The sequence below is a fragment of the Lissotriton helveticus genome, chromosome 2_1 (assembly GCF_964261635.1).
Source record: "Lissotriton helveticus chromosome 2_1, aLisHel1.1, whole genome shotgun sequence".
NCBI classification, from domain to species: domain Eukaryota; kingdom Metazoa; phylum Chordata; class Amphibia; order Caudata; family Salamandridae; genus Lissotriton; species Lissotriton helveticus.
In genome coordinates, this window is record NC_136059.1 from 46,573,750 (window position 1) to 46,597,561 (window position 23,812).

The window sequence follows — 23,812 nt, forward strand, 5'->3', positions numbered from 1 at the left end:
AATAGCAAATATCATAAGCTGTCGAATGTCAAGTACGTGGTAAGTGAAAACATTTTCGTGTTTATGCACACTGATCTGCTTTGAATGGTGCCCCCCCCCCTCATTTCTATTAGGAGTACTCTCTCTTTGCAGATAGTGAAAGGTAGTTAACGCAGGCCTTTGCCCCCGTTGTAATCCGTCGTGCCTGCTTCTCTCTCCATTTGATTGATTGTTATCCAAGTATTTACTGTTTTAGAATTAGTTCTCTTTGGTTCATTCTCTATTTACAAACAAACACAGAGTCGCAATACTCTGTTTAGTCTTTGCAGATAACGAAAAATCGTGTAAAAAAAAAGAAAAGGAATCGAGCAAAATCAGTAGGCCACTAATGGGATCTCTTTTTGACCTCGCTAAAATAGAAACATTAGGAACAACCCCTCATGACAAATACAAAACTAGTGAGATGAACTGAACTCCACACAATGATGGCTGCAAAACAGCTCGGCTCCGCCACCCACCCCGCCCAAAATAACGATAAAGAGCGGCTGCCATGATTGGTTGCGGAATGGCCACGACGGAGCTACGAAATGGTGCTGCTCTCATGCTAACCCCAGCTTCAGTCTGAAACATCCAGAAACACTGTAGACTACCAATTCGATCAGTTCCGGTAGCGCCCCAATGTAACCCGGTAGAGAAGAACTAGCCCTCCCCTCTTTGACTGATGGTTCTTGTTGCCTGTCCCTTCTGTTGTCATTTAACAGAACTATTTAGCCTGCTGAAAGGGGTTGTGTTCCGACCGCTGGTTGGTGGAGACGTTTTGACTATATTCTGGACCTGCGTTGTCGCGTAATGCGTCATATGACGCGCCGCGTTAGCGCATCAGGAAGTCATCCGGGGCGCGCAGCGTGTAACGTAAGCATAACAAGTCATGTGACTTGTTAATAAAACTTTTCATTGGTTCATTTTACTTTTCTTATTGTAATGATGAAAGGCTTGGTCATATGACCTAAAAATTACGCTTTTCATTACTTCCGAACATTATTTTTTCTTAAATATATGTTATAATGTTCCAGGCTAATGTACTTTCCCGGAAATTTTACAACTGTCCTGCAAGTAAAATATATTCTTTTTTCGAGAAAAAGAGCGTTTCTTCGTCCCATGACGGAGCCGTTGAGCAAAAGAGGGTCGACCTGCTGTCTTAGTCGCCGATACGCCTGAATATGAGATTCTTATCGATCACTTTATGTTGCAGGAATAGAAAACACAACAGCCCTTGACCATTTATCTTTACTGCGTTCCTTCGTATTATACCTTTTACCCTTCATGTAATTGGTCTGCTTTATTTCACTTGCCTTTTAATGATTCTAAAACAGTGACTATTATTAAAAACTTTACCAATGTATATACTACTACCATGTTTTCTTTTAAAAACCTTTATTGTGAAAATTTCATTATACAAATACGAGCCTATAACCACGTGGGCCTGCCACGGAGCAAACTGTAATCGTATATGATGAATAGACATTTACACTGTAGAGGAACGTAACGGGCGGGCAATTAGGTTGCAAGAACTAAGGTGTCTAACAGTTACGGAATCGGTGGACGTACATTTTATAATTAAAATACGACAGGGCCAGTTACAATAAAATTATCTAGATATACATTTGCGGGCAAGTACCATGGGTGACGTTAATTCGAACTTTCAACAGTACAGTAATCAATAACACATCAGAACTTAATATCAATAGGGATGTCGAAATATTCAATCAATTCTCGTCCCCGCCCGCCATGTGCTTCAAAACTGCATACGTATCTCGTGATTTCAAGGTTCTGCAACCAGTACACAACAAGGAGTTACGAGTCCCATTTATTCCGGCGCCATTTTGGGCGAGGACGGGCAGGTCCAGGATATAGTCAAAATGTCTCTACCAACCATCGACTATGATGATGTTCATATGCTGTATTTATTAGAGTAACACTCATCTGTCCACATGAAATTAATTTGCCACAATCTAAACATGTCATTTTAATCTTTCCAAAGTTCTTCTAAATATTTGGGACCGTTTCCCTTGCCTCTGAAGCTCTCAGTGCCACTTCTTTGATGAATGTACTAGCAGGTCAGGGGTTCTCCTCCAAATCTCTCTTTTATGCAGCACTATAATTAATTGGTGCCACCTCTCCATATGACGATGCATGGTATAGTTACCACAACTATATTTTTTTTCGGTTCCTCTGGAGAGTTCATAGTGGCAGATGAAGCGTGTAACGTACCGGGCATTTACCTTTTTTTGCATGTACAGGAAAGGAAAAAAAAATCGAGCGTCCGAGTTCTAAGGTGTCCCAGGGCCATTTTAGTGGACCAGGCCCAAATCCAAAGAACAGGCCGCCATTTTGAGAGTCCTCTTGCAGCCGCCTGTCGCTGTAGCATCAAGAGCAGCCGAAACTCAGCTGAATGGCAACTGAAACGGTAAAGGGGCGCCCCACTACAGCAGACGAGCCTCCACCTAGGAAGGCCCATTCACGCCGGCTCCCCCCCCCCCTTCGGGCACCCCACGCCGTTATTCGGAGCAGTATTGTAGGATGGCCACACCAGTGCGGCAACTTGCTAGACATCACCTCGGTGGTAACCGAATCTCAACGCCTTGTGGTGTCTTCTATTCAGAAAACATTGTTATGCTGCCTTCGACCTATTCGCCGCAAGTGCGCACACAACTCAACTGCATAGCTTGCTAGACACCACCTCGGTGCCATCCGGATCTTGGAATGTCAGCGCCTTTTGGTGTCTTCTCTTCAGAAAATATTGTTGCGCTGCCTTTGGCCCCATTCGCACATCAGTCCGCTACTGACGCCATCTCACAGGCTAATGGGGCGCCCCACGCCGACTTTCAGCATTGTAGGATGACCACACCAGTACAGCAACTTGCTAGACATCACCTCGGTGCCATCCGGATCTCGGCGCCCCACTGCAGATGAAGTGCCTCTCAACTATGAAACCACCACGGTGACATCCGGATCTTGGCGCGTTGTGCTGCCTTCGGCCTATTCGCACATCGGTCCGCTACTGACGCCATCTCACAGGCTAATGGGGCGACCCACGCCGAGTTTCAGCATTGTAGGATGACCACACCAGTACAGCAACTTGTTAGACATCACCTCGGTGCCATCCGAATCTTGGCATCTCAACGCCTAGTGGTATCTTCCATACAGAAAATATTGTTACGCTGCCTTTGGCCCCATTCGCACATCAGTCCGCAACTTAGACATCACCTCGGTGCCATCCGGATCTTGGCATCTCAGCGCCTTGTGGTGTCAGTCAGAAAATATTGTTGCGCTGCCTTTGGCCCCATTCGCACATCAGTCCGCTACTGACACCATCTCACAGGCCAACAGGGCGCCCCACGCCGACTTTTACCATTGTACGATGGCCACACCAGTGCCACAACTTGCTAGACACCACCTCGGTGCCATCCGGATCTTGGCATCTCAGCGCCTTGTGGTGTCTTCAAATCAGAAAATATTGTTGCGCTGCCTTTGGCCCCATTCGCACATCGGTCCGCTACTGACGCCATCTCACAGGCCAACGGGGCGCCCCACGCCGACTTTCAACATTGTAGGATGGCCACAGAAGTGCGACAACTTACTAGACACCACCTCGGTGCCATCCGGATCTTGGCGCGTTGTGCTGCCTTCGGCCTATTCGCACATCGGTCCGCTACTGACGCAAACTCACAGGCCAACGGGGCGCCCCACGCCGACTTTCGGCATTGTAGGATGGCCACACCAGTGCACCTTACTAGACACCACCTCGGTGCCATCCGGATCTTGACGCGTAGTGAAGCTGCAGCAGCTGCAAATAAGCTTCAGACAGTGTTACAACCGCTGCTCAGAACTCTCAACTATGACACCACCTCGATGCCATCCGGATCTTGGCATCTCAGCGCCTTGTGGTGTCAGTCAGAAACTATTGTTGCGCTGCCTTTGGCCCCATTCGCACATCGGTCCGCTACTGACGCAAACTCACAGGCCAACGGGGCGCCCCACGCCGACTTTCAGCATTGTAGGATGGCCACACCAGTGCGGCAACTTGCTACACACCACCTCGGTGCCATCCGGAACTTGCTACACACCACCTCGGTGCCATCCGGATCTTGGCATCTCAGCGCCTAGTGGTGTCTTCTATTCCGAAAATATTGTTGCGCTGCCTTCGGCCCCATTCACACATCGGTCCGCTACTGATGCCATCTCACAGGCCAACGGGGCGCCCCACGCCGACTTTCAGCATTGTAGGATGGCCACACCAGTGCGGCAACTTACTAGACACCACCTCGGTGCCATCCGGATCTTGGCGCGTTGTGCTGCCTTCGGCCTATTCGCACATCGGTCTGCTACTGACGCAAACTCACAGGCCAACGGGGCGCCCCACGCCGACTTTCGGCATTGTAGGATGGCCACACCAGTGCACCTTACTAGACACCACCTCGGTGCCATCCGGATCTTGACGCGTAGTGAAGCTGCAGCAGCTGCAAATAAGCTTCAGACAGTGTTACAACCGCTGCTCAGAACTCTCAACTATGACACCACCTCGGTGCCATCCGGATCTTGGCATCTCAGCGCCTTGTGGTGTCAGTCAGAAACTATTGTTGCGCTGCCTTTGGCCCCATTCGCACATCGGTCCGCTACTGACGCAAACTCACAGGCCAACGGGGCGCCCCACGCCGACTTTCGGCATTGTAGGATGGCCACACCAGTGCACCTTACTAGACACCACCTCGGTGCCATCCGGATCTTGACGCGTAGTGAAGCTGCAGCAGCTGCAAATAAGCTTCAGACAGTGTTACAACCGCTGCTCAGAACTCTCAACTATGACACCACCTCGGTGCCATCCGGATCTTGGCATCTCAGCGCCTTGTGGTGTCAGTCAGAAACTATTGTTGCGCTGCCTTTGGCCCCATTCGCACATCGGTCCGCTACTGACGCAAACTCACAGGCCAACGGGGCGCCCCACGCCGACTTTCAGCATTGTAGGATGGCCACACCAGTGCGGCAACTTGCTACACACCACCTCGGTGCCATCCGGATCTTGGCATCTCAGCGCCTAGTGGTGTCTTCTATTCCGAAAATATTGTTGCGCTGCCTTCGGCCCCATTCACACATCGGTCCGCTACTGACGCCATCTCACAGGCCAACGGGGCGCCCCACGCCGACTTTCAGCATTGTAGGATGGCCACACCAGTGCGGCAACTTACTAGACACCACCTCGGTGCCATCCGGATCTCGGCGCGTTGTGCTGCCTTCGGCCTATTCGCACATCGGTCCGCTACTGACGCAAACTCACAGGCCAACGGGGCGCCCCACGCCGACTTTCAGCATTGTAGGATGGCCACACCAGTGCTGCAACTTGCTGGACACCACCTCGGTGCCATCCGGATCTTGGCGCGTTGTATTGCCTTCGGCCTATTCGCACATCGGTCCGCTACTGACGCCGCCTCACGTGCCAACGTATTTTCTGCGCATTTTATACCCTATGCCGCATAACAGGTCATGTGACTTGTTTATAAAACTTTTCATTGGTTCATTTTACTTTTGGTTTCCTAATGATGGAAGGCTTGATCATATGACCTAAAAACAACACTTTTCATTGGATGAAAAAATTTTTTTTTTCCCAAACGATGAAAGCCCCACCTTGTTTCTGGATGTTTCAGACTGAAGCTGGCGTCAGCATGAGAGCACCACCATCTCGTGGCTCCGTCGTGGTCATTCCGCGAGCAATCATGGCAGCCGCTCCCCACCGGAAGCCTGCGGGAGTCGGGGCTCCCAAAACTTTTGATGAATTCTCAAGGCGGAGGGGACGCTTTCGAGAATGGGGTCCAAGACCTAGCAGACAAGCGTCCGATTTCCAAGGTGTCCCAGGGCCATTTCAGTGGACCAGGCCCAAAAAGGAAACAGCCTGCCGCCATTTTGAGAGTCCTGTGACAGCCGCCTATCGCTGCACCGCAAGAGTGGGCGCAACTCAGCTGAATTGCGGCTTTTGACACAGTGGACCAAAAACGGACGGAATGGCAACTGAAACGGTAAAGGGGCGCCCCACTACAACAGATGACACTCCACCTGGAGAGGCCCGTTCACGCCGCCTCCCCCGGGGCGCCCCACGCCGTTATTCGGAGCAGCATTGTAGGATACCAAAACCAGTGCGGCAACTTACTGGACATCACCTTGGTGCCATCGTTCTGCTGCCTTGGAACTATTCGCACAACAGTTTGCTATTGATGACCCACCCCCCGCGACGCCCCACGCCGTTATTTGCTGGGTGGCAACTTACTAGACATCACTTTCGTGTCATCTAGATTTCAACGCGTTCTGCTGCCTTGGAACTATTCGCACAACAGTTTGCTACTGATGACCCACCCCCCGTGACGCCCCACGCCGGAAATCTGGACGTTGTGCTGCGTTGGGACTATTCGCACAGCCGACCGCTACTTCGTTGTTTTTCCCTAAAAATGTTTATATGTTATTACTATTTTTGTTTTCTTGTATATATTTATAAATTATTAAAATTTTATAATCTTACTACTTTGTCGGAGTGCTATATATTTTTAATGTGACACATAATTGTAAAAACTTTGATGTACAAAGAGTCATCCCTGGAATCTTCCGCTTCAGGCTCGGTCCCCTCCCCAATCACAATACAGGATGGTTTTCAGATAATAGCAACGCTTCTGCTGTGACGGATCTCATCGAGTGTGGGCCTTGATCTACTATAACTCCTTTGAAGAGGGGTGATTCTTTACAGCTGTGGCCATAAACTACATCTGCAGGGCTAGCTGATACCCTAGGACCAGCCTGGACAATCGGACACAGAGGAAAAGGAGTGTCAGAGGGTGCGGTAGTGAATAGGGCGAGAGGGAGGTGTCGGGCGGGCACAGGGTGTGATTCTCAGGGAAGAGCAGCGCAGATGGGGGGAGGTTTATTACCCATGCATAAGACAGAGAGCGGGGGTGACCACTGCCTGGGGGAGATGCTTGCGAGGGTGGGGAGCCATGCTAAGGATCGACAGCGTGCACAGAGTGGGTCTGGTCAAGGCATCTAAAATGGCTGCCGTGCACGACAAAAGTGTGGCATTTGAAAAAAGACAAAATGGCGCAGACAATGTTTTTCAACACTTCCTGATTTCCTTCGAATCGAACGTTAACAGACGTTGGGGCATATTACCAAAGTTAAGCGATATTTATCCCTAACGATGCTTAGCAACGATTTTTTTACCGTCAGAAATTATCGCAGATAAACCTTGCTATTATCAAGGTTTATCGCAAATACGATAAACGACCGCAATGCATTAATATCGCTGAAAACTCAGCGATATTCATGCATTACCGAGCTAATGCTCTTAGCCATGTTATCCACCTCCCATTGGATAACATGGCTAAGAACTGCTCAGGGCAGGTGCTAGCTTTTGGAGATATTCGCGCTTATCTCGAATATTTCCAAAAGTTGATAATAGGAGATAGCGATGTTAGCGACTGTTTCCAGTCGCTAACATCTTGGCATGCCCACTTTGCATGTCATTAGTGATAAATATCACTCACATGCAAAGTGGGGCCCAAGATGGTCGCTATCTCCTACTAGCCGTCGCTAACTGGTGTTAGCAACAGCTAGGTAATACAGATATAATTTTATCTCCGCGAAGCGGAGCGCTGTTACAGATATATATCTTGTTTTTGAACGTTAATTTCTCAAAATGCACTGAAGCACATATATTGAGACCTAGCAAAGGCACATCGGGCTACCAGTCCCTAATATTTTACCAAGTTTCGTGCAAATCCATTCAGCCGTTCGATTATTATTATTATTTATTTTTTTTGCCCCGCGGGGCCCTTTTAAAACCTCCACATCAAACCTAGGGGGTCAGGGAGGATCTACTATGCCCCCTTATGGTCATTTGCCCCTTCGCTTTGGCCTCCTCTTGTCTCTCGATCCTACCGAGAGACAAGATGGCGGCCGCTACGGACTGTTTGGCTCTCCGGTGTCTGTAAACATTCCAAACAGTCCGTAGCGGCCGCCATCTTGTCTCTCGGTAGGATCGAGAGACAAGCGGAGGCCAAACCGAAGGGGCAAATGACCATAAGGGGGCATAGTAGATCCTCCCTGACCGTTTAGGTTTGATGTGGAGGTTTTAAAAGGGCCCCGCGGGGCAAAAAAAATAAATAATAATAATAATCGAACAGCTGAATGGATTTGCACGAAACTTGGCAAAATTGTAGGGACTGGTAGCCCGATGTGCCTTTGCTAGATCTCAATATATGTGCTCCAGTGGATTTTGAGAAATTAACGTTCAAAAAAAGATATATATCTGTAACAGCGCACCGCTTCGCGTACTTTTCGCGTTACGGAGCTTTGCGAAGCGAAGCTGATTGGCTCTCCGGTGTCTGTAAACATTCCAATCAGCTTCGCTTCGCAAAGCTCCGTAACGCGAAAAGTACGCGAAGCGGTGCGCTGTTACAGATATATATCTTTTTTTGAACGTTAATTTCTCAAAATCCACTGGAGCACATATATTGAGATCTAGCAAAGGCACATCGGGCTACCAGTCCCTACAATTTTGCCAAGTTTCGTGCAAATCCATTCAGCTGTTCGATTATTATTATTATTTTTTTTTGTTGCCCCGCGGGGCCCTTTTAAAACCTCCACATCAAACCTAAACGGTCAGGGAGGATCTACTATGCCCCCTTATGGTCATTTGCCCCTTCGGTTTGGCCTCCGCTTGTCTCTCGATCCTACCGAGAGACAAGATGGCGGCCGCTACGGACTGTTTGGAATGTTTACAGACGCCGGAGAACCAATCAGCTTCGCTTCACAAAGCTCCGTTGCGCGAAAAGTACGCGTACTGGAGCGCTGCCCGGTCCGCTGTTACAGATATATATCTTTTTTTAAACGTTAATTTCTCAAAATCCACTGGAGCACATATATTGAGACCTACAAAAGGCACATCGGGCTACCAGTCCCTACAATTTTGCCAAGTTTCGTGCAAATCCATTCAGCCGTTCGGGCTAAAAGTGAGGCCAACCGCCCTATGGAAAACTCAATGTTAAAAACCCGTTTTGGGACCCCCCTTTTTTCTCGGCCCCCCCTTGACGAACCCCCCCCCAAAATTTCAAGGGCTGCTCAGAAACAAAATGTGCCATTTCCCTGAAAATTTCAGCCAATTCCGTCCACAAACGCCAAAGTTATTAGACATAGAATTTTCAAAAATCCCATAGAGAAAAAATCCTAACTATATATACCTACTGGCGACCGCCAGTAGGTAATGAACTGTAAATACTCATTAAATATGACCACGAGTATGTACTAGCCAAAGAACAGACTATGCAGGGTTGGAGGTCTAGATGACCATGGAAAGGGTAGAGGGTACTTATACACAGCACTGTATTTAAATAAGGTCTAGACCAAGGGACTCTATGGTCCAGTTGAAGGCAGGAAGCCGAAACGCGTAGACCGTCCATTTGATGCACTTTTCTTTGCACATGGTGTGTAAATAAAATTGTGAAGAAAGCTAACTGTTGCTGTGCCGTGTCTTTATCTACGGGACTCGTAGGAGAAGAAGCTGATGTGATATATATATATATATATATCTATATATATATATATATATATATATATAGATATATATATATATATATATATATACATATCACTGAAAAAAACATAGGTTTCAGGGACAGTATAGTTAGAAATTAGCATTTAAAAAACCTTTGAAGTGCACTGAAAAAAGCACAGGTTTCAGGGATGTTATAGTTAGTTCGGCATTTCACTCGTACAAAACCAGTGAAATTCGGCTGTTATAGTTAGTTCAGCTAACTATTACTCGCGGCCCCGCAATGCACTGCTGATGACGTCACATATTAGGGCTGCAAGGATAGTGCATGGTAAATTTATAAGTGCTTGGGTATTGGCGGAGTGATTGGATAAGTACATGGTACTGGCTGGGTGATTACTGGAGTGCATGGGTAGTTCCTGGGTAATTGAAGGAGTGAATGAGAAGTGTCTAGGTGATTAGAGGACTGCATGGGTAGTACACAGATGAATGTAGCAGTGCATGGTTAGTGCGTGGGTCATTGCTTGAGTACATGGGTAGTGATTGGATGATTAGAGAACTGCAAGGATAGTGCATGGTGAATTTATAAGTGCTTGGGCATTGGTGAAGTGATTGAATAAGTACATGGTACTGGCTGGGTGATTGGAGGAGTGCATGGGTAGTGACAGGGTGATTGCAGGAGTGCATGGGTAGTACCTGGGTAATTAAAGGAGTGAATGAGTAGTGTCTAGGTGATTAGAGGACTGCATGGGTAGTGCACAGGTAATTGTAGCAGTACATGGTTACAGCATGGGTCATTGCATGAGTACATGGGTACTCACTGGATGATTAGATCACTGCAAGGATAGTGCATGGTGAATGTATAAGTGCTTGGGTATTGGCAGAGTGATTGGATAAGTACATGGTACTGGCAGGGTGATTGGAGGAGTGCATAGGTAGTGACAGGGTGATTGCTGGAGTGCATCGGTAGTTCCTGGGTAATTGAAGGAGTGAATGAGTAGTGTCTACGTGATTAGAGGACTGCATGGGTAGTGCACAGGTGATTGTAACAGTACATGGTTAGTGTTTGGCCATTACATGGGTACTGATTGGATGATTAGAGTACTGCAAGGATAGTGCATGGTGAATTTATAAGTGCTTGGGTATTGGCAGAGTGATTGGATAAGTACATGGTACTGGCAGGGTGATTGGAGGAGTGCATAGGTAGTGACAGGGTGATTGCTGGAGTGCATCGGTAGTTCCTGGGTAATTGAAGGAGTGAATGAGTAGTGTCTACGTGATTAGAGGACTGCATGGGTAGTGCACAGGTGATTGTAACAGTGCATGGTTAGTGTTTGGCCATTACATGGGTACTGATTGGATGATTGGAGTACTGCAAGGATAGTGCATGGTGAATTTATAAGTGCTTGGGTATTGGCAGAGTGATTGAATAAGTACATGATACTGGCTGGGTGATTGGAGAAGTGCATGGATAGTGACAGGGTGATTGCTGGAGTGCATGGGTAGTTCCTGGGTAATTGAAGGAGTGAATGAGTAGTTTCTAGGTGATTACAGGTTTGCAAGGGAAGTGCACAGGTGATTGTAGCAGTGCATGGGTAGTGCTTGGGTTACTTAATCTTACCTTTTTTGAAGTAGATATGAAATCAATTGAAACAATTTTTTCAGTTTTATTATAATCTAAATTTAAAATATTTTCAAACTTTAGAATTAGTTTCTGTAAAAGAGAAGAACATACTGTTATTGCATATAATATTATAGTTGTAAGAACACAACATAATTTTACAATTACATAACATATTCAGTTTGCCTTTTTTGCCATTTTCAGATTCTATTAAATTTCACCATACACAGTGATTTCAATGTTGATCATCATGTAACAGCGGGCAAAAAAATACAATCAATAAGATTGTTAAAAAAAAACAAATCTGCGTTCAAAATATTTACAACAAACTCAACTATCTGTTTATATTTTCAAAAATAAACACCCGCAATAACATTGCATATAATACAAAGATCAAATATATGATGTGCGTCTTTCAAAAACAATTTTCTGTATACAATATCAATGAACCGAAACGAAAATACAAACAGAAGTTTTTGACATCTTCCAAATAGGCCAAATGATGTTTCGAAATCGTTTGCATTGAAAATATCCACAATAAACTCGTTAATTGAAGTTTACCTCTTCCCAATAGGCCGAATGATGTTTTCAAAACTTTGGCACCAAAAATATCAGAAATTAATTTGGTAATTCATTAGGATACTGATATTTGAATTCCAAATGGACATCATTACAATGTGTCCATCCTTTATTTCACTTTAATACACAGTGTAGTGTCCAGATGTAGTAGAAGGTCCATCGTGGAAAATAGTAGCTACTGCTTTAAAAGTTTTTCCTGAAATCGACAGTTGACTTGCCACAACATTTTTAATATTGTTTTCCAATTTTCTTCGATCTGCTCTACAACGTTGTAGCATTAAAATGACATATTGTCCAAATCTTTCTATAAATAATGTTGACAACATTTCATATTTGCACTGAGTACATTTCATATTTTGATAAGCTGATTTTACTAATTTATGAATATATGAATCGTTCAGTGTCTATTTCAGTTGTAGAAGAAAATGAACAGTCTTCACGTATATGATCCGATCTGTAATGTACTCCAACCAGATTTTAAATGTGTATTCCCTCACCTTCCAATACTGCAAGCATAAGCATAGGAAATTCCTAAGCATCTTGCAGTACATTAAGTGTAAATTGTGATGAACCTGATCATATATCCAAAAGATGCCAAATGCCAGAAGCATTTTGTATTTTTCTTTTATCAGTTGTCAATTTTTCAAATATATAATGCAACAAAGAACAAAATCTTTTTTCTCGATTTTCCATAATTGGATGATGAAAACACAACGTTCACAATTACATTAGAATAGCAGTTGATATCTGAACTGTTTTCTAACTGGTATCCTACAGTATTATTAACAGTGTCCAATTTCATTTTCTTTGGAGCCTCAATATTCTCTTGATTTTTTTCTTCTTTCCAACCTCACTACAGTGTTTCTCATATGTTTGTTTTGGACATACTACACGCTTTTCATATACGGGATATTCACCTAAGTTGGGGAGCATTCAGTCTTCTTAACCGATTATACTCTTTTACACAATCTGCATCTGCACTAATCTTTATTATGTCATTGTGTTACTCAGAGTTATATTCTAAATCTCTCTCTCTCTCAACGCTAGCTCCATCTGCCTTGCAGCTCCTCTGACTCAGTGCTCTTTCCAACATTTCACTGTAGCAGCGTGCTCCAACCATCAAATACTGTCATACTAGAAAGCCCCAGCGCAGTTCACACTATTGCATACCTAGTGTAAATAGTGTTTAAATGCATTTCTATCGAAGGACCTCCATATATAGTGAGCCAGACTACAGCTCGGACAGCATTTGACCCTACCACGCAGCAGCCATGACTGTCAAGGGCTGGACATAAGGGTTGGTCCTTCAACTCTTTATTAGAAGCTCTTGGGAAAGGGTGACCCCTTCCTGATGCCCCCCTTCATGTGGGGTGTTGAACACTTGTGGTAAAAGGGATACTCTCTAGAAGGAGGAAAATCCATAAGGCTTAAGTTTAGGATCTAGGTATGAAGAAGACTAGAGCAGAAGCAAGCCAAAGGAGTTGGTATGTAGTGGTTCACTGAGTATAGGTAATTTATATTGGGTACAACAGGAACCACCTGACAGAAAAGGGGCTGGTTCCAGAACAGGAGCCATCCGACAGGAAGAGCCTGGCCCCAGAATAGGAATCGCCCGACATGGTATACTGAAATGTATTCACATTTGGCGGCCATCTTAGGATGGGCTCTGTGTCTGGTGGTCATCTGAGAAGGGGAGGTGAACTGATGCTTTTAGTTTACAGCCATGACAGTGGCTGGCCCAGAGCCGTCACAAGGACAGGGGCGGGGGGGGGCTGCCTCACCAATCCAGAATGAGTCAGCATAGTCAAGATTTTTAATAAATAGTTTATTTATATTTGTTTTTTCATAGCCTGAATTCTGGTCAGCAGCCTCACTTTCAGTGTTTTGTTTCTTGCTTCCTGCTTTATTTTGCACTCTGTGTAATAATAACCTTTTCCTTGTCTCTCTTTTGTGACAGAGCTCAAGCTCATCTTTTGAACTCTCACTTTTATGTCTCTCAGAGTATCATTTTCTTGACTTTCCTTCATCTCTTTCATGTTTCAGTCTCAAAGACGGTGCTGACCTGTGGCTTTACATTTTCTGATACGTTGACTCTTACTTTCTGTCTGCAGTGTGCAGAGTTCATGCAGCTGGGATCAGAAATCCCTGATTCTGAACTCGATGATGTCATCGCCTCCCAGAGGGTCAATCAATGCTGCACTCTGTTCTACACCTCAGGGACAACCGGTCCACCCAAGGGGGTGATGCTGAGCCATGACAATGTGAGTATTGACGCAGAATTATGTGTCCTTGGAGAATTGTTTTTAAATACAAATGTAGTAAACGGAAATGAAATGTAATGCAGAGTGATCAATGAAAAGCTCTTCATCTCTTACTATAACTTTTGGATCCAAAGAACTAGCAACCACCCCTTTAAAGTAAGGACAATATTCTTGAGGACCTGGGACTTTTTGAGCCCAGGGACATTTCCATTTTAACACACCTACCAATCATCAGGGTACAATGTCGGCTACCATTTATGGGTTCCACAAATCACACACGTCCTGTTCAGTTCTACCCAGGATTAACCACAGAAGCCGGACACCAGGGCCACAGGTGGGTTTTTACTGTGGATGTTACCAACTAGACCTGGACTGTCCACACAAACACCTGTCCCAGTAGCCTGCCACGGCATCCCTCCTGCCTGAACAATCAGGTAATCAGGGAGGTAAATTTTACCTTCATTACATTTTATGTTATATGCATTTGTAAAGTGAACTGTCACCTGCAAGGGTATCCTGGCGATGAGCAGGCGTTTGTATCTAGCATTGCCTATGGTAGCTTGCTTAATTGAAAAGCAAGGTCTTCAGTATCTTGCAGAATTCAAGAAGACAAGAGGAGGCTTTGATGTGGAGTGGAAGGCCATTCTACATGCAAGGCAGCACTTGGACGTTTTCACCAGCAAATAGGTGACACCAAGGAAAAAAAACTAGTGGAGAACATTGAAGGAAGCTCCAACAGCTTCACAGAGATCTTCTTGGTCGTTAAGGATTTCACCCCGCCCTCAGCCACTGCAACTAACATCGCTGTCTCCCAAAAACTCTGCGACAACCTATCCAACTTCTTCCACAGCAAAACTGCAAACATCTACAGCAACTTTACACACAAACCCTAACCCAGAGAACTCATTGCTAACCTACCCACCATCAACCTATATGACCATTTGGCTGAATGGAAAACCATCACCAGAAACTACACAGTGGCAATCATGAGGACCATCCACTCAGGGACCCAAGAAACCCATGCCCACACCACATCGACAACCTGGGAACATCACCAATCAGCATCACCCTGACCCACATCATCAATACCTCGATCACATCCAGCATTTTACCAGATGAATGGAAACTTGTAGAAATCAACCCCTTCCTTAAGGGGAAACAACCTTTATAACGCAACTTTTACAACGCACTACCATTACAATTAAACTTTTACAACGCAAGATCCATTACATCGAATGCCATTACAACGCAACCATTAAATCGCATGACACTACAATGCATACCATTACAATGCATGTCATTACAACGCAGTCATTACAACGCATACCATTACAACGCATACCTTCACAACGCATAGTACCCTTACACTATCCAACACTTACCCTACTGTGGCACCCCCTGGAGTTAGAATAGTAATTTTTACCCCTACACTATCCAACACTTACCCTACTGTTGCACCCCCTGGAGTTAGAATAGTAATTTCTACCCCTACACTATCCAACACTTACCCTACTGTTGCACCCCCTGGAGGTAGAATAGTAATTTTTACCCCTTTACTATCCAATACTTACCATACATGCAATGTAATGGCATGCGTTGTAATGGTATGCGTTGTAAAAGTAGTATGCGTTGTAATGGAATGCGTTGTAACGGTAGTTTTTAGACAATTCGTTGTAAGGGCATGCGTTGTAATGGAATGCGTTGTAAAAGATGCGTTGTAAAGGCATGCTTTGTAAAAGTATGCGTTGTAACGTCCCACAACCTTCCTTAAGAAGCCTCCAGATGACCTGAATCAACTGACCAACGTCTGACACGTCTACCTGCTCCTCTATTCAGTCAAATTGATTGAGAAGGCCATCAACAAACAGCTCACAACCCACCTTGAACTTCACCATCTTCCAGGCAACACTCAATTAGGATTCAGAGGGAACCACTGCTCCCAAACAGCACTTATCATGGCCATTGACAACATTCAAATCATCAGGGACTGAGGAGAAACAGCGGCCTTCATCCTGCTTGACCCCACTGTGGTCTTCAATGTTGTCTCCCATAGCACCGTCATTGGAAGACTCCACAAGATTTGCATGCTAGGATCTGTTTTCAAATGGATCTGCTCCTTCCTCAAGGGAAGAACCCAAAGGGTCAGGCTGCCACCCTTCACATCAGAGACCAAGAAATGTATATGCAGAGTCCCACAGTGATTGTCTCTCAGCCCCATCCTTTTAAACATATACATGGCATAACTCGCCAACATCATCCGATCACAAGACATCACTGTCATCTCCTACGCAGATGACACCCAATTTATCCTCTCCTTGATGGACAAGACAACCACCACCAGAACCAACTTCACCAACTGCATGACAATGGTTGCATACTGGATGCGAACCAACTGCCTGCAGCTCAACTCCGACAAGACAGAAGTGCTGGTCTTTTGCAACAGGACCTCCCAATGGGGCAATGGGGCAGCACCTGGTGGCCATTGTAGCTAGGACCAACACTCACTACGACAGCCTAGATGATAACATCAACATGACAGCTCAAGTCAATGCAGTGTATCCCTCCTGCTACCACATCCTACGCATGCATTGAAAGATTTTCAAAAGGTTGTCTCACAACCCCAGATGGACCATCACACATGCACTCACCGCCAGCAGGCTGTACTATGGCTACACTCTTTATGTCAGAATCACCACACAAGTCCTACACAGAGTCCAGACCATCCAGATCACCACTGCAGCACTTATACTCGACCTCCCACATCGTACCCACTTCAAACAACACCTTAGGCAGCTTCTCTTGCTTCCCATTCACAAGCGCACCAATTCAAACTTCTCATGCACCCAATCAAAGCCCTACACAACACAGGACCAGAATATCTGAACGGCTGTGTACACTTTCCCCTTCCCACCAGACACCTACTCTCTCCCTCACTCACACACATTCACCGCTTGTGCAAAAGCAAAACTGGAGGGCGTCCATTCTTCTGCATTGCACCCAAGACATGGAACAACCTCCCTCAGCACATCAGTCTCCTCCTCACTTTTTGAGCTCTGCAAAAAGGTGAAAACCTGGCTTTTCATATAAGCACCGTGGAGACTATGAACCTATATGCCTGCCCAAGTGCCTGGATACCCTCTTGGGTGATTAGTGCACCATACAAATCAATATAACATAACATTCTATGCTTTAGGAGTGATGTAAGAGAATACCTGCCCTCCTAATCAGGTTCTGTGTATGCATGGGATCTATGTGAATATGAGTCCTGCAAAATGGAGGTGGTTGATGAAGGAGATGCAACTGTTCAAGTAGGTGGACCTAAGTTGTGTAGTGCCTTGAATGTGTATGTGAGTAGTCTGAAATGAGCACCTTTGTGTATCAGGAACCAGTGATGCTCCCTGACATTTGGTGTGATGTGAGTTCTGTTTAGGAGGTAGAGGAAGAGTATGGCTGCTGAGTTCTGGATGGTTTGTAGTCTTCTTTTGAGTTGCTGGGTGATCCTGGCATAGAGGGTGTCCCCATAGTGCAACTTGTTCATGATTAGGGCGTGAATGAAAGTTTTTCTAATTTTGTTTGGGACCCATCTAGAGATCTTTCACTGCATCTTCAGGGTGTGAAAGCAGGATGCAGTGACAGCGTTGACTTATCCTCTCACCTGGCGTGGTTTCTGGGTGTGGGTCCCAGTGGGCTGGCCATCATTTGGAATCCACTGATGAGTTGTTCTTGCTGAAGATAACTACTTCTTTCTTGTCAGTGTAGAGCTTGAGACAATTGACTTTCATCCAGTTATCGATTTTGGTCCAGCAAGTAGTGAACTTATTTCTTGCGTTGGGAGGCTTGTCTGAGAGGGAGGTATGAATTGCGTATCGTCAGCCTAGCAGAGGATGCTAAAGTTGTGTGTGCAGATGACCTCAATAAGAGGGGTCACTTTTGTGTTGAAGAGGGTGGGGCTAAACAGTGAACCTTGAGGCACTCCACAGATATGTTTGCGCATCAGAAAAGTAAGAGGCCAGGGTGTTTCATCTGTTAAGCAAGAGCATATCCAGTGGAGAGCTTGTACTTGAATGCCCCTCCTGTGCTGGTTCCTGATAAGGATGAGGTGTGAGACTGTGTTAAATGCAGCAGAGAGGTACAGAAAATTAAGAGACATCATGCCTCCTCTGTCAATGATCATATGGATCTTGTCTGTGTTTGTGATGAGTGTTTTGTGTAGTGTTGAGGAGCTGGTGATTGCTGAGGTGGTTGATGAGATGCTGTTTGATTAGTTTCCCTAAAGACCTTTGCCTGGTATGGTAGGAGGGAGATGGGTCTGTAGTTGGAATGCTTGGATGGGTCAGCGAACGACGTTTTGAGCAGGGGCATGTCAGTGGCATGTTTCCTGGTGTTCAGGAATAAATCGATGAAGGTGTTGATGAAGGGTGTTAGTGCTTTTTTGATTGGTAGGAGTCCTTTGGTGAAGGCATGGTGGGGCAAGGGTCAGATGAGATGTTCTTCATGGTAGCAGCAATTTTAATGGTTAATGGTGGTGACTTTGGGCCATAAGGTCAGGGTTTGTTCTTTGTTTGTGATGGAAAGTTGAGTTGCGACTGTGACGATGTCGGATTGAGGGCCAAAGGTATGGTGAAATCTTTACTCAGGGCATAAATTTCCTTGCTGCTTTTAGTGAAATGAAATTAAATGAAAGATGCTTTTATATAGTACATGGCTACCTGGAGGCATCTCAGCGCTGACAGCGGAAGGATCAGCGTGGCAACCAGACTATGGGAATAGCCAGGTCTTTAACAGTTTATGGAAGACAAGATGGTTGGGTTCTTTCCGTAAGGCAAGAGGAAGAGAGCCTCACAATGTTGATGCATTGTAGAAGAACATACCACCCCCACTTCTGGTTTTTCTAATCTTTGGAACAGTAGCTAGGTGTAAGTGGTCCGATCGAAGACATCTGTTGGCACGATAGGGACGAATAATGGAGTAATTAATGGCAGGACTTTTACCGGCCAGTGACTTGTGTACTATACACATCGCCATGAATTTGATTCTCTCCTTGATCCTCAATGTGATCTGCAATAAATGTGATCTGCAAGAGCTGCACACTTGGTGTTCCATATCTGCTGGTGGAAGCAGCTTAGGGTTGATTTAAAGATTTCTTTCTCTGTGGTTTCTTAACCTTTCTGCCATTTGTGCTCCAGTTGCTTGCAGTGGTTTATTGTCAGGCTGAGTACCTCAGTGTACCAGCTTGCCTGTGGCCAGGCTATTGAAGGGAGACAGAGTATTGGCACATGCCGTGATCCAGCGGTTGAAGTTCTTGATGGCTTTCAGCAAGTTGCTGGTGTGGTCAGGCTGGTGTGTTCAGAACGCCAAAGCTCATTGCTCTTCTTTGACTCTCCTTGGTGGTAGGTCTGTGATGGTGTGGGATGGGTGTGCTGAAACTGACGAGGGTGTGGTCTGTCCAGGTCAAAGGTGCTGGCTTGTCGACTGCAAAGTTGCTGATTGATAAAGAAATTGAGTATAATAGGTGTCCTGAGGTCTGGTTGTGCTTGGTGATGCTAAGGCTTCTGAGTTTTCATGAAGGGCCATAGACTTTTTTAGTTGCTGTGGTCTTCTAGGTGAAAGTTAAGGTCTCCAAGAAGGATGAAGGTGCTGGCTGCTATGATGAGAGGTATGACGAAGTCTGTGATATCGCTGATCATACTGATGCGGGATCCTGGTCATCTGTATATGAAGGTTCCGCATAGGGAAAAGTTGCTTGTGATGCGTATATTGAATGTTAGGTGTTTAATGTAGCTGGTAGGTATTGGTGGTGCAGTTGATGATATCTTTGAATATGATGGCGACTCCTCCCCTCAATAAAACACCAAACTATTTCTGCTTTTGAACAACAACCCATTACTTGCTTAGAAAACTGTCGCTTCTCATTTCACTTCATGAATGAAAGCATTGTCATCTTTCTAGCCTCATGCTATCCTATACTTAAACAATGGTGAAAACGATTCACCTTGACCTCATTCACTGGTGCTTTGCAATCCCCAGATCCTTTCTGCTACCATTCTAACAATGAGAACCTGATTCACTCCCTTGAGACCCTCACAGGTGAATAGTCGCGCTATGTCAACCATGATTGATTGAGTGATTGATTGAATAAGATTTCAACCTTTAAACTTCGATAACATGATCATCAACTAGCTCTAGGAAAAAAAATCATTGTTTTGATACGACCCCATCGAATGATGAATCTGGTTGGGCATTTATCTAGTATATCTCTTATTTTGGTTTGGGTAATGTTTCATTGTAATCAAAGAATTCTCTGAGATTTTGAATTAACCTAAGGCATATGTATTTTTGTTTTGTCTGGAGCCCATTTGAGGCCCTGGCCCCCTATAATTGGCTGGTGCAATGGATTGTTGAGGGCAGAACCACTGTTTTGTCATTATTAGGGTGTAACGTGAGACTCTGGCATGATCCATGATAGTTAAAATGATGTTGGGAGTGGCAGTATCAGCTTGAGATGTCAAGAGGAGAATGTCATCTGCGTATGCTGCAACTTTTTGTGGACCTGCTAGAAATGGGATGTCAGGGGTTTATGGGCTCTCTAATTTTCATCAGGAGTGGTTCCAATGTGAGTAGAAAACAAAGGGGGGGGGAGGAGCTGGCCTAACGGCTAGGGAAGTCGACCTCGAATCTGGGTAACTGGGTTTGAGTCTCGGCAATGACGCTGAACATCCTGTGATTCTGGGCAAATCACTTAATCTCCCTGTGCCTAACAAAAATGAATGTGTCCTCATGTAATGCAACTGGTGCCATGTAAAGCGCTCCGATACCTGATTCGGGTTAAATTCGCGATATACATAAACATCTATGAACAATAAAAAGAGAGGAGAGGGGACATCACTATCTAGTGGCCTTCGGTAGGCTGAAGCTGTTTGAAAGGTTTCCGTTGACGTTAATATGGACTTTAGGTTCCTTCTATAGTGCAGGAATCATTTTAGATAGATTGGGACTGAGATTAAATGCAGTAAGGGTACCCTTAGGTAGGAAGGACCAGAGAACCTTGTCAAAGGCCTTTTCAGCATCTAGTGCAATCACGAATGCCGATTGGCTGAGGTGTTATGCTTTCTCAATTATATGACTGAAGAGTCTGACATTATCTGCACTGAAATTACCCTTAATGAATTCGGATTGTGACTGGTGTATTATTGTTCGGAGGATTGGCTCTAGGCTAAGGGCTATGATTTGTGCATATATTTTGCAGTCAGTGCCTTTATTTCTCCTCGTTTGTTTCCTCTTTCTTTGTGTGCTGCATGCCCACACAGAAAGAGGAAATCGTCTTCATCAATTGTTTTTGTTAGGAAGGTGCTCCTTACAGCGCAGGCACCCTTGCACCATGGTGCAACAGTGCCTGTGTTGGCGCATAGCAGCCAGTTGAGCACCAGCACAGTACGAAAGGACATAAATACACTATATCTGATAGATACCACACATTCCTGCCCTTTTCCTGTGGCGTAGGGCAGTGCAACAGGGAAGGCTTGTGGCACTGCTCTACGGAAAAATATTGTAAATTCGGGCCTCAATGTGCTTGTAATACAATTTACCCATGGGATGGTGAATTGCTTTATCCAAAGAGAAGCAATCAGACAAAATCTCCCCCGAGAAGTCTGCTTCCAGGGTACTCTATACCTTGGCCCCCATAATAGGTGGACAAGTTTAGTTATGTCTTCGAAAGGGTCTGACCCAACATCACAGCGACACATAAAAGATGACTAGGCTTCGGGGACAGCCTAGTGGCACTCTCCCCAGCAGCTCTGCCTGGTTGTTGACCGCCCCAACATCCGAGCCCTCCATCCGTGCAAGGTTCGAGCAAGGTTCGAGCCAGCAGTCCGTCTCTGCACTACAGGCACACTGTAGGCTCTCCTGGTTTTTTCCCCCCTGATTTCCGCTTGCTCACTGTATTCTTATTTGCGTTTTAATCACTGTCTGCTTATTGTGCCCCTTATTCTGCTTATTGTGTCCTTATTCTGCTTATTGTGCTTTTTGTGCCCTTATTTTGCTCATTGTGCCCTTAGTTAGTGTTCTGCTTCTCCCCTTTTCCCGCCGATGCTGCCCGTGCGGCCCTGCCCTTGACCCAGCCGCTCCCACCCCCCTGCCTCTGCTCCCGCCCCCCCCTCCCCTACATATGGCAACTGCTGCGCGTTGCGCCACTGGCGCGCTGAATATGTGCTTAAGGCAAGCCCGTCTGCACCCTTCCGTGCCTGGACCACGCCCAGCACCAGACCCCCTGGCCCCCACGAACGCCACGTCTCCGGACTCCACTACGATGCCAACACCCTCTGCGAACTCAACACTGTCGAACTGCTTCCAGGCCAGCCCAAAACTCAACCACGGACCCTTCACCTGCCAGAGCTGCAGCTTCACCAGCCGCCAAACACCTACACGTCCTACCCCACCCGTCAGAGCCGAGTGCAACCACCTCAGATGCATACTACTCAACACCTGCTGCGTCCACAAGCACGCCTTAGAACTCTGGGACCTACTCGGTTCAGCCTCCACGGACGTCGCCTTCCTAACAGAGACCTGGATGAACCCCTCCTCGGCACCCGACATCACTATAGCCATCCCAGATGCCTACAAGATCACCAGAAGGGATCGCACCAACAGACCTCGAGGAGGAATCGCCATCGTCTACAGAAACAACCTCAAAGTCTCGACCTGCACAACAGACACCTCCAGCACCGCTGAACACCTGCAGTTCCAGATCCACACGGACTCCAACAACACCCTCAGAGGAACACTCGTGTACAGACTGCCCAGACCCTGGCCACAGTTCATCGACGCCATCTCTGACATCGTCAGCACGCACGCTCTTGCTTCCAAAGACTATATCCTCATCGCAGACCTGAATTTCCACCTCGAACGCCGACGACAGCAACTCCGTCGCTCTCCTCGATAACCTCGCCAACCTTGGACTCAAACAGCTCGTCACAACCCCCACCCACACAGCTGGACACTCGCTCGACCCCATCCTCTCCGCCAGCAACCACGTTTCCTTCAGCCACACCACTGAACTCCACTGGACCAACCATTGCTGCGTCCACTTCTCCTTCAAGAAACCCACCACGCACCACCATCAACAACGGATTCCCTACCGCAGCTGGAACAAGATCACCGAAGACCAGCTCATCACCACCCTCGCCCGAGACCCACCAACAGACACCACCGACACCAACGCAGCTGCCCACAACCTCAGGCAATGGATCGACGACTGCGCGAACACTCTCGCCCCGATCAAAAAACCCTCAAACAGACGCACCGACAGAAAGGCCATTTGGTTCACCACTGACCTCCAGGAATCGAAGCGGACTTGCCAAAGACACGAGAAGCTTAGGCACCACGACAGACTCCGGACAACCATGCAGCCCTAAAGAACGCCAGCCGCAAGCGCCATCAACTCATTCGAGCCACCAAAAGGATATCGTTCAAGGAACGCATTGACAACAACAAAGAGCTCTTCAACATCGTGAAGGAACTCTCCAACCCCGGCTCCAGCGCCGACATCCCGCTGTCGCAAGACCTATGCGACTCATTAGCCACCTTCTTTTACCGCAAGATTGCAGACATCCACAACAGCTTCAATGCCCAGACCCTCCCCACAGCCGCCGACACCGCAGACTACCACCCCCAGCCTCTCCAACCGCCTGCTCTCCTGGACCCACGTCAACGATGACGACACCATCAACACCATGAACACCATCCACACCGTCTCACCATTCGACCCCTGCCCCCACCACATCT

At 46.3% G+C, this 23,812-nt stretch overlaps 1 protein-coding gene across 1 annotated transcript in view; it reads left to right on the forward strand.

Annotated features, from left to right (window-relative positions):
• Positions 1–23,812, forward strand: part of LOC144817694 (long-chain-fatty-acid--CoA ligase ACSBG2-like) — a 366,066-nt gene that overhangs the window by 163,086 nt on the left and 179,168 nt on the right. Inside the window, exon 7 of the mRNA XM_078674443.1 lies at positions 13,880–14,029. Coding sequence (XP_078530569.1) covers positions 13,880–14,029 — 150 coding nt within the window. The remainder of the gene's footprint in view (positions 1–13,879; positions 14,030–23,812) is intronic.